The sequence below is a fragment of the Myotis brandtii genome, unplaced genomic scaffold (assembly GCF_000412655.1).
Source record: "Myotis brandtii unplaced genomic scaffold, ASM41265v1 scaffold1384, whole genome shotgun sequence".
NCBI classification, from domain to species: Eukaryota; Metazoa; Chordata; class Mammalia; order Chiroptera; family Vespertilionidae; genus Myotis; species Myotis brandtii.
The window spans coordinates 547,012-559,258 of record NW_005354938.1 but is presented as its reverse complement, the minus strand read 5'-3'; the positions used below and the strand labels follow the sequence as shown (position 1 = coordinate 559,258).

The 12,247-nt window shown below is 39.0% G+C and overlaps 1 protein-coding gene across 6 annotated transcripts in view; it reads left to right on the top strand.

Moving 5' to 3' along the window:
• The window catches only part of CALD1 (caldesmon 1), a 200,506-nt gene extending 188,497 nt beyond the window's left edge, over nucleotides 1-12,009 (top strand). For 5 of the 6 annotated variants that reach the window (XM_005860703.2, XM_014535154.1, XM_014535150.1 and 2 more), the window contains 6 exons: nucleotides 184-227; nucleotides 326-404; nucleotides 2,493-2,630; nucleotides 3,101-3,196; nucleotides 8,166-8,246; nucleotides 9,686-12,009. In XM_005860703.2, the coding sequence (XP_005860765.1) occupies nucleotides 184-227; nucleotides 326-404; nucleotides 2,493-2,630; nucleotides 3,101-3,196; nucleotides 8,166-8,246; nucleotides 9,686-9,691 (444 nt within the window). In that variant the 3' untranslated portion in view covers nucleotides 9,692-12,009. Of the gene's footprint in view, nucleotides 1-183; nucleotides 228-325; nucleotides 405-2,492; nucleotides 2,631-3,100; nucleotides 3,197-6,645; nucleotides 7,235-8,165; nucleotides 8,247-9,685 lie in introns of those variants that run through there. The other variant, XM_014535153.1, reaches the window with a different exon arrangement.
• The last annotated feature ends 238 nt before the right edge of the window (nucleotides 12,010-12,247 follow it).

Sequence of the window (12,247 nt, the reverse complement as noted above, 5' to 3'; positions counted from 1 at the left end):
ATCCTCTGCCAATCTTCTCTTCATCTCTCAGCTCTCATGATCCAACACCTTATATGCATTTTCCTCTCTGGCACAGCATCCGAATTAAAACCCTTTGACACTCTTTGGTGCTTTCCTTCACCAGGGTCAGGGACACTGTTTATGAGCTGAAAATATTAACTGTTGTTGTTTTTTAATTCCTAGATAGAAGAGCGAGCAGAATTTTTGAATAAGTCTGTGCAGAAAAGGTAAATATGGTTGATTGTTCACTGGAGAATCACCAGCCATCATATGTATGGAAAGATTTTCTCTCATATCTTTATGTGTGTGTTTATTTACTTAACAGTGGTGTCAAATCAACTCATCAAGCGGCTGTTGTCTCCAAGATTGACAGCAGACTGGAGCAATACACCAGTGCCATTGAGGTGAGCGATGTCCGCAGGGTTATGCTCAAACAGAAATCAGCTCTGATTGTGTAAATGATCATAGAAACGTTTAGGACAATAAGCAAGTCTAATAACCACATTAGTGTTAGAACATTAATAATGCTTTATTATACTTGAAACTAGTTAGAGAGAAGAACAGTAATAAAGGTAAATTATAGAAGGGTTTTAAATAAATTATTATTTACTACCTTCAGCCTGAGTATTCTTTAATGGAGGTGTTATTCTTTTAAGGAATAGGCTTATTGATATTCAACTATGTTATTTATATGTTAGTATGTGTATCTTCTAATAGTAATTCCTTATAAAATATGTTCCTATATGTAGTTAAACAGGTCCCATGTAACCTTGGTTAATCCTTATTTGTCTATAAAAACTTTTATGTTCAAACAGTAATAGTGATAGTATGAGTTAATATAAAGATGATTGCCAGCTAGAGTTTAATCACCATGAATTTCAAATTGATTATTTTATGCTTATAGGATCATAGTTATATGCTTCTGTCTATTCCAACTTTTTCCCACAAAGTTGACCCAGGGGTTCTACCACATTTAGAAATAATGTATATTTCCAAGTACCAAAGCTCTAAGAAGGTAGGATACCATTAATCAATGTGTGATCCTAGTTTTTTCTCCTTTGTGTAGACTTTAGGCCAGGGGTGGGCAAACTTTTTGACTCGAGGGCCACAATGGGTTCTTAAACTGGACCGGAGGGCCGGAACAAAAGCATGGATGGAGTGTTTGTGTGAACTAATATAAATTCAAAGTAAACATCATTACATAAAAGGGTACGGTCTTTTTTTTTTTTTTTTAGTTTTATTCATTTCAAACGGGCCGGATCCAGCCCGCGGGCCGTAGTTTGCCCACAGCTGCTTTAGGCACTGATTTTAGCCAGCTTCTATGTCAGAACATCTGCTATGAAGGAATTGGATAAGCTTGATTTGATTTCCTCCTCTCCTTTATACTGCAGAGTGGACATAAGTATAAAATAATTCACAATCAAATAAATTATAAGGGAATAAAAATGAGATCTGAATGATTTATCAAATGAATAACCAAGTCCTAATACTCAAGAGGTGATTTTCACAAGATTAAATGTCCACTAAAATATAAGACAAATTGCAGATAGTTATTTTCTGTGGTTACATTTATTATAGCTCTAAGAGGGTTGATGAAGCCAAGACTGTGGCTTCAGCCTTTACATGGTCCAGTGATGGTGCCACTCACCATGGCTGACCACCTCGACCACACAGGCCACCGGTTACAAAGCAGGACCAGGCAGGAAATTGCATGATTCTGGGCATGCCCATCACTACTGCAGAAAAGTATCTCAAATGCACACTTTTCTTCCTTACATCCATTCTTTCCTCCTCCCAGGATATTCTCCATAAAGTGGCCTCTCACTCTTTCAATCCTTTATCGTATCCCTGTCTCCGGTCCTTTGCATATGCTGTTCTCTCTCCATGGAATGGTGTGTGTGCCTCCTTTTACCTAGCCACTTCCAAGTCTTCCATCAATCTGGGTTTAAATGTCACTTCCTCACAGTAGCCTTTTTTGCTCCCTATTATATTATTATTATTCCCCTATTGTGTGCTCTTGTGGCATGCTTTATGACACTACATTTATCTTTCATAACACACCGAAATGTGAAATATATACTTATGTCATCAATTACTATCTTCCTGTCCTATTAAAATGTAAGTCCACTGCAGCTTACGGAGCAGACTGTATTGTTTTGGGTACCACTATAACACCAGCGCCTACCTAGACAGTGTCCTGCACCCAGTAGGCACTGAGGTATCTGTTGAAGAAATGAAGTAGAATATCACTTACACAATAAATAGCATCCCAATAAAAAAGCATATTTCATTTTTGAAAGACCCTCTGATCTAGATCTCAGGGTGGATTTTTTGGTACAAATGTCATTAGACTGCAGTTTTACAACAGAAATGACTGTCCTTTTTTGGTGAAGGCATTTAGACAATGACTCTTTTAAATGATACTGTCGAGGAAGAGAGTACTTGACAAGAACAAACTTAGCACAATCCTAAAGATAATTCACACACTTCAGGGGACAAAAGCTGCAAAACCCACGAAGCCAGCAGCCTCGGACCTTCCTGTTCCTGCTGAGGGTGTCCGCAATATCAAGAGCATGTGGGAGAAAGGGAATGTGTTTTCATCCCCCACCGCCTCAGGCACGCCAAACAAGGTGAGCTCCGTCTTTTAATTTTGGAGGGTGGGTTTCTTTTCCTTTTCTTTTTTCTTTTTAGCAAACCACATTAGCTCATTATAAAAGCAGCGGAGAAGGTGTAATTCTTACTTTCTTTTGCAACAACCATAAAAGCAAGCTTACAGATGCTACACAGTGTGTACTCCTACGCTCTGGCCACTTTCCTAAATTGAGTTCTTGAAATTAATCATCAACCTTGGGGTTGGGGTGGGGTGGGTTGGGTTGGGGTGAGGTGCGGGGGCAAGCAAACCAGATAACATTCTTTAAATATCAAGTTTAAGGTTCATTTCACTCAAAATATTGATCATAACAAGCAATCATTCATTGGCATTACGGGATGGTTACATGAAATAATAACAAGCAATAGTATTATTTGAGGTTTCTTTGGAGATTTCTTTCCAGGTAAAGTTTGTCTTTGTCTTTAATATTGGATGGTTGACTCCTTGCAGGAAACTGCTGGCTTGAAGGTGGGGGTTTCCAGCCGCATCAATGAATGGCTAACTAAGACCCCAGACGGGAACAGGTCACCTGCTCCCAAACCGTCGGTAAGTAGCTCTGGGTTTTCTGGATTTCCTTGATCTCTCAGCTCCCAGCAGCAGGAGAAATCAGGCTGTTGGTCTGTTTGCCTGGGAAAGGCAGTGCTCCTGTCTCTGCTGTCCATGCTGAGGAACAAACAAGGAGGGGTTCAGATTTAGAGAGAACAGCCCCAAGCAGCTGCCCCACAATCGCCCAGAGGCTGTAATTAACCAGAACCCGAGGCCGCTCAAATTTACACTCTTTCCTGGTCTGTGTGTTTAGCTCCTATTCTATAAAAACAGCCCCAAGCAGCTGCCCCACAATCGCCCAGAGGCCGTAATTAACCAGAACGCAGAGGCCGCTCAAATTTACACTCTTTGCTGGTCTGTGTGTTTAGCTCCTATTCTATAAATTTACGGCTGGGAATTAGAAAATGAAAATGTCAAATTATCTTGGCCACTTCTCTGTCGAAAGCACCTCTAAATTTATTCCCCAAAGGAAGTGTATGTTGGCTATTTTGAACCCATGGTTTCTAATTTGCCTAATTTATGTAACTTAATACAAAAAAAATGCCATTTTTAGGTAGTTGTTGAAGTAATTGCCATAATTTTTTTTTTTTGTCAACACCTCCAAAGAAAAGCCATTTTGAAAAACACAGTAAAACTGGAAACTATAAGAGCTTGTTATTTTTGGAAATCTAAATTTTTCTTAATATTTATTAAGTGTGACTATTTACTATAAAAATATTCTTTTAACCTTTCATTGAATATATACGATAATTGCCTTGCATTTATCATTATGATAAAGAGCCTTATTAAGCTCCTACTGTGTACGTTGGTGAGCTTTCTCTGTTAAGTTGGCTTTTATATATGCCTCGGTGCCCAAAGGAGCAGAGACTCAACTGTCCTAACTATCCCATCGCAGAGGTAGATAACGCTTTCCAAATCCTAGACCTCTGTGCCACTCAGCATTTCATTGTATCCAGTGGCTCCATATTTAATCTCCAAAGTCACTAGAGGTTCTCAATTCCAATTTAAGAAGAAAAAATGGAAATATTGTCTACACTTCTTGAGTGCAACCCCTTATAGTCACCTAATTAATAGTCAGGATTTTTTGCATAAGGGCTCACATGAGGTATAAAACTAATGTAAACCCAATTTACCATCAGAAAGTCTTTATATATTGAAAAATATATATTTTCCCCTCTCCCGGTAAATAGAGGGGAGGGAAGCTATAGAAGGAGAGAGTCGAGGGGGGAGGGGTCCTACCCACAAGGTGTTTGCTCTTTATTGCCCCGAACCCAAGGTGACATATAGAGTAGGAGTTATTTTTTAATGGAACTTTATGTAAATTTTGTGGCCCCAGACCAGTGATTATTAACCTTTTTGAATTATGGAGCCTTTTGAAAACCTATGAATCTGAGGGCCTTCTCCCCTGATACATGTATATCACTCGAGTCCCGGAAGTTCATGGACCCACTGAAGAACTCTCAAATTAGCAACGATAAAGAGAGGAAGGTGTGTTTTCCTCTTTGATGAATTTGGCACATTGCTAGAGAACCTGGTCACTTTTTTGTGTTTATTTTACTTGTGACATATTTCATTTCTGTACCAGATTTTACCAAGCCTATCACCGTCTATGTCATCCTAATGGGAGAGTTAAAAGAAATTCAATTCAGTTATAATGTCAAGGCTTCCACAAAAAGCCCCATTCTCAGGGGTAACTGATAGCATCATAAAAACGGCAGGACAAAAAGGTCTTGGAAAGGACAGGGAAATTCGGAAAGCATTGCCTGCTTTACCTACCAGTTAGTGACTGAGTTGCTAGACCAGTGATGGCGAACCTATGACACGCATGTCAGAGGTGACACGCGAACTCATTTTTTTGGTTGATTTTTCTTTGTTAAATGGCATTTAAATATATAAAATAAATATCAAAAATATAAGTCTTTGTTTTACTATGGTTGCGAATATCAAAAAATTTCTATATGTGACACGGCACCAGAGTTAAGTTAGGGTTTTTCAAAATGCTGACACGCCGAGCTCAAAAGGTTCACCATCACTGTGCTAGACCATCTCCTAAAGGACAGAAGGAAAAGGAAAGAAGAGTGGCAATCACACAGGTTGTAGTGATCTCTTTTCCTATGACCCACTGGATTTTGCAGACGAGGGTAACCTCCTGAGTGAAAGCCAGATTGGAAGAGAGCAGTAGGTAGTTGCTGTTGTACATGAAAAGCCAGTGTGAGTAGACTTAACCAGCCACGTTCAGCTTGGTGACCAGTTCACGGGTGACAGAGCCAGCTCTTGTCAAGATCTGAATAGCAGCATGGCAGTCAGTCTCTCTGGGAAAGATGTGACCTGGACCCAGGAAGGCAGGACGGTAACTCACAGACACTACAGATCCAGCAGAAAAAGATGACATTTCCGAGCTGCAGAAAGGCCTAGAAGGGTCCTACAGATGCATAAAACTTGGCTGGCCAAAGGTTAAGTCCAGCAATGCAGCTTAAAAAGGCAGGTCAAAAAAATAAATAAATAAATAGGCAGGTCAAGCAAAGATCTTGCCCAGGTCTTATCAGGGGCCTCACAGTAAGATTTGTGTAGTTTGACCCACACCATTGTGCTTTATTTTCCTTCTAAAAATTGTAATTTGAACACATTTTTGAAGTGTGGAGGCATGTACTCCTGAATTTGTTGATTCCCTCTTTTCCTTATTTGTTTACAACAAGCCTTTTCATGGCCTTTGAGTTTCCAGCCTGGCCCTTCATGGCAGGCCTCTGAGTTTGACACCTTTGGGTCCCCAGCCATACTGACTCTGAGCTCTGAGCTCTGAGCCCAGAATGTTAGGGTTACCTAAAGACAACAGCAAACAGTACGCCCCGAAGGTGCCATCTGAGTCTGGACCCCAGGGGATTTATTCCCTGTCCCTTGCTTATCTTCCTTGGTGTATGTGGCTGGAGAGGAAAGCCTGGGCTTGCGTTTGCAGATGTGTGGCAGGTGGCCATTGAAGAAAAACAGAGGGAGATTCTTTCACCAAAATGGTCCTCACCCAGTGAAACCTCAAGAGGAAGGAAATTAGTGTTTCCTTTGAGATGAGTGTTTAGTTCCAAAACTCACTGGACAGAACAACCATCCTTTACCAAGTTGTATAATAATTTCCAAACATGCTAGGAAGTAAACGTGCTCAAAATAGTTTGTCAAACCAATATTATTTGGGGGGGGGGGTCCCTGAAAATTAACTTATTTAAAAACAAACATTGATCCACATCTGATCCCTTCCTGGGACATCGCTTTGCTATTTGTGGGCAGAATTTACGGGATTTCGGTGTAATTTTGTAACCAGAATTCAATTCTGAGTATGCCTGTTTTAGCTGGTTTGTCTGTTCTTTGTTGTCTAAACTACATGTTACATGCAGCTAAATGCTAATTTGTCTTTCTTTTTGTTTAAAAAACAACAACAACAACAACCATGTCTTTCTCAGCTGAATTCTCTTCTTCATTCTTTGATCTCTGGGTGACTGGAAACCTGCCTCTCCTGCCTTCATTTCTCCCTCTTCTCCCGGACTGGGTCTTTGTCTAAAATGTAGTCTGGTCAGGTAATTGCGTTTCTATTTCCCCTTTGATTTAAAATGCCAACTCACTACTTGGATGTTCATATTTTCTTAAAATAGGCTCTTTAATTGATCTCAAAAGATTCATAGGGAAGATTGAAGGGAACTACAGTCCGTTTTCTTCTGTAGAACATTCATGTGAAAGAAAAATATTTGTCTTCTATGAATCAAATAAATAAAGTAATAATAGCCACTTTCCAGAGCTTCCATCAGCATGTGCCTAATTATAGTTTCCAAAACTTTAAAACAGTCTTCCAGACAATTTGGCAGCTTCTCCCTACATTGGCAAAAGTAGTGGAACCCTTCAAAAACAACCTGATTTGTTGCTTACTGGTTCCAAGTTAAATAGGTGTAGCTCTCTAATAGGATATCAGGAATTTGTGCCACAGTGGAACTCCAGAAACTCAGTAGGATTAAGGCAAATCTGAAATGCAAAAAAATAAAATTAAAAATCTGAAATGCTTCACATGGTACCATTTAATCAGTGCACTTTCAGTGTTGAGCCCTCCCTACTATCTGTCAAAACATGCCCATTTAGACTGGTGTCCATGGATAAATGCAGTTGCTGTTCGCTTTGCCTTCCTAATGAGAAAAGGATGTGCCAAAATAAACATGACTATTTCAGTTAAAACACATTTATATTCTACAAACTACCTTTTGCCAAGCACATGCTGGAAGAAAAGTAAATGGAAACAGAAATGTGGCTCCTTGTCCAAACCAAATTAATTTCGAGGTAGCAAATAAAGAATCAAAGCTATATAACTGTTCTCTCCCCGAGATTTCCACATGTTCTCACATATGTTATTAAGTGTCAGTTTCTCTTACGGGTGCAGTTTGTGGTCAGTGTTTACTCTGATGGGGCTAGGTTCTACCGATGCACTTCTGAGTTATCCACTCACTCCGCAGGAAACACAAAATTACTTTAGTCTGAGGGAAGTGCCATTAGAAGTTTGATGCAGATTTCCTACTGCACAGAGGTGTGGGGAGGAGTGGGCGCCCCTAACCCCCACGTTGTTCAAGAGTCAATTGTATTTAAAACCAACCTATACTGTATTCACTTCTAAGAGCATAGAAAGTTAAAAATAGGCTATATTATTTTAAATATGCCTGTGTTCCAATTTTACTGATCCATAAGCAGTAAGTCCTTGATGAAGAACAGGCCCTAAAGGCTGGATAGTTCCAGCCTATTCTCATGTCATAACCTGGTCCAGGACTATTATAAAAACAATGGCTCATGATCCTTTCAATGCCATCCATTTCTGATCACTAGGATAAAGTGTATTAACAAGAAATCGATTCAAACCAACAAACACAGATGTGGTGACTTATTTAGACCTGGCAGAGAATATATAGGGCCACGTATTAATTTTATTCTGCTTTCTCTTCATTAGGATTTGAGGCCAGGAGACGTATCTGGCAAGCGGAACCTCTGGGAAAAGCAATCCGTGGATAAGGTCACAACCCCTGCCAAGGTAATGTCAGTCCAAATGTTTCTATAGTCCCCTTTTGGAGTAGAGAATGTCAGCTGTCCATTGCCCATCGTCATAGGTATAATGTCCATCGTCGTCATAGGTAACATTCCCCTGAGCCAGGGTTCCGGGACGTGGAGTAAAGATATGATCTGGAATGGTAGGACCCAGAGAACGCCACTCACATACGACACAGCAGGAATGGTGGCTCTCCCTGGAACTGTGCAGCATGGTGGCACAAGGTGGGAGGGGGACAGGCTGAGTCTTCACAGGCTCTGCCCCCTCCTTCTTGATCTAGCCCACAAACCCTTCCTACAGTAATAATTCTATAACCACCAGGCCCACAGCTGAGGTTATGAGGTAGCAGAGTAGGTAGCTCCTTGGTTCCAAAATGTCAGACTCACTACACGTCATGCAGTGATTCATTTGAAATGAAAACACACAACACATTTGAACATGCAGATTCACAACACTACACTCGGCCGTCGGTGTCCTCGGGTTCTGCACCCGCGGATTCAACCAACCACAGATTCAACCAACCCCGGGTCAAAAATATTTGAAAAAAATTACATTGTTGCTAATGTGTACTATGCAGTTAGGCCTATGATGGTTGTTTCTGTATTGAACATGTCCAGACTTTTTTCTTATCATTATACCCTGAATAATACAGTATAACAACTATTTATATAGCATTTACATTGTACTAGGTATTATAAGTAATTGAGAGATGATTTAAAGTATACGGCTTATACGCAAATAATATGCCATTTTCTATAAAACACTTGAGTGTCCACAGATTTTGGTGTCCATGGAGGCCTGGAACCAGGATACTGAGGGATGACTGTACTTTAATACTTGTGAACACCTCAGCAAGGATTTTTAGCAGCTAGCTGGGGAAAAGAAATGATATACAAATAAGACTATGAGTCAAATGTCAGATAAGTTTCAACAGTAGGGATAGAAGTACAGGGGGGAGGAAATAAAGAACAGAAGAAAACTAAAGGTAAGCATAGTCCACTTCACCCTCCTGCCTTGTCCGGCCGAGACTGTCATTCCATCATGTGTGCCTGTTCTGGATGCACACTATAGATTCCTGGCCCTTAGGGTGGTGTTAAAAATAAAACTGCCTCCGAATGCCCTGAGCAAGGCTAAAAATCAAGTTAGAAAAAAGGTAATACAAAGAAGAAAGAGAGGAAGGAAAGAGAGAAAAAGGTGGGAAGGGAAGGGAAGGGAAGGGAAGGGAAGGGAAGGGAAGGGAAGGGGAAAAAATCAACAAGAGAAAGACTAAGAGGAGCATATTTGAATAGAATGCCAACAATAATCCTCCCTTTCATAAATATTTATTCCTGCCATATTATAATTCTTTTTTTCTTTTTCTTCTGACATAAACATCTGGCTGAAACACTGTGGCCTGCCGATTTAAAGCTCTCTTCTCTTAACAGGTGTGAGACCGTTCAAGAAAGAAGCCAGAGTAGCCACTCAAGATGCTAGACCAGCTCAGCTGAAGAGGGTTAATGTGCTCTGTTCTATATTTATGTTGATTTACTAAATTGGGTTAATTTCCTTTTGTTTTATTTTTCATTATCCCAGTAAACCCATGTATATTTTCACTATATTTAATAATCACAGTCTAGAGAAGTTCATGGTAAAAGTACTGCCTTTGCACAGGAGCCTGTTTCTAAAGAAACCCATGCTGTGAAATAGAGACTTTCTACTGATCATCCTAACTCTGAACGGTGACACCAACCACGTCGGAAGTCGAGCAGGAGGAGGTTCAAGCTGAAAATTTGCCTGAGGAATGTGTGCAGTGTCCAGAAAAACAAACCATAGTGGGGTTTGGGGTTTTGTTTTTTGTTTTTTGTTTTACATACAGAAGTCATGTTGTTTCTGCACTTTAGAATAAAGCATGGAAGAAATGATCTCAGTAGGCAATTGTAACACTTTCTGAAAGTAACGCATTTCAGATTTGAGATTCTGCAATGATGATTGTCTTTTTTAAAAAACGTACTGTTAAGGTATTACTTTTTTCATGCTGATGATTATCTAAATTGGATGATGATGTTAGCAGACAGTGGTACTGATATCTTTAGGTTGGTTGCTTTGTGGATTTCTTTGGTAGTGATAGTGAACCACATTTTAGATGACCTGATCATGTATGTATGTGCATACACGTATACAAACACACTAATGGTAGAAAGCTTCTTTTATGTGCTAGACTATTATATTTAGCAGTATGTCCTTGTAACTAGCCAATATCACAGCTTTTCAAAAATTAAAAATCACATTATATTAATATTCATATTTGCCAATAGAGACATGGCAGAATAGGTATCAATATATCTTCAATGCCCAATAGATGAACTGTAAGAAAAAAAGAGAGATTTGAAATGTCAAAATGAATTGACATTTTCTATAAAGCATAGTATTTAGCTTATAATGAAAAGCAATCTTGAAGTCCAATGTGAATTTTACTACCACCTGGATCAAACTCAAAGCTTGCTGAGAACTTTATTTTGTTAGCAATCAAGTTCACAATTGGTTGGCTTCGAGGATATCTGAGGTCTCTTCTTTGTCTAAAATTTAAAGACGAGGATTTTAGTGACAAGATTGTCCAGATCGAAATTCCATGTGTGGGTATGCAAAGACCAGCTTTGGCTAATGTCTGGAAGCAGAGAAGAGAAGTAAGCAAATTCCAATATTTAAGAGTCATGATAGTCCTTCATCTTTATTATACGAAACCATTTTTTAAATTAAAAGTTTCTACTTTTATTAGTCATTGGTACTTGCCATAAGTTGATAATGTATTGAACTTTCAAAAAATATATGTAACTTTTAGTAGTTTTACTATTTTCCCCAAGAGTCTTTATCAAATCATCTTTTTTATACATGTAATCTAGACATCAGATCTTACTTTAGCTTATAAGTGTTCATCTATTCTTCATAATAGATGATAAAAGAGTACTCCTCTGTCTTGGCCATATGTTTTAGCATAGAGATATATAGGATAGTTCTATAAACTTATACCTCATTTGACTTAACCAAAAGTGTCCTACTCTCAATTTCTACCACAATGAGGGAGCCTCACAAATGACTATTTTCTAACCTACAGTATTTCCCTGGAGGAGCCAGCCAGGGCAGGGCTGACATGAGCAGTGACTACTGCCTTGCAGAGTCTGTTTTTTTCAAAAATCAGTAAAGAGTAGCTGAATTCTCTAGCTTTTAGCACACCTGGGCCAAAGGAAGGAAAACCACCAAGATCGCACACCTCATCCACCCATGACAGAATAGATATGAGTCTATGATAAGATAACCTAGAACCCACATGTAGTGCCTCATTTAGCATTGACTCCCATCACTGGAGTGACATGGATCGAAGTTTGAATTAAGGCCCATGGTGATATAACATTGCTTTGTTGTACTTTTGAACAAGAGCTTCTCCTGATCACTAGTATATATATTTGTTTCTAGAAAGTCTAAAGTTGAGAAGAGAATATATCGATCCTGACTTTTATTCCGATATTTGGATGGAATAAGTTTTAGGGTAGAATTTTGTTCTTTTGAAAAAAATAAATCCCATGTTTACTTGTCTGATTACAATTCTCTGTGTTATCTTTAAGAGGTAAAACTGCAAGGTGACTAGCATGTTCTGTGAATCTGCCATTCCTAAAAATTTTATAAACACTTGATGTTTTTCACTGATAACTGATCGCTGCAATAAGTATATATTGTGAAAATGCATCCACAATAAATGGAATTCCTCCAAATGCCATTGCCTCGCTTGTTTTTTTATGTGCTATATTGGTTATAGGAGTTATATTGGTTGTAATAAAGATGACCGCAGAGCAAAATGTATTCTTCAGGTTGAACCTTGGTTTCGCCCTTTAAAGAAGAAAAGCCATTTCATATTTTGTAAAAACTTATTATGGGCATTTTTCTAACAACTCACCAAATATGTATGGAAAAGGTTGAAAAGGGAGATTTTAAAAATTCTTCTTTAAAAGAAA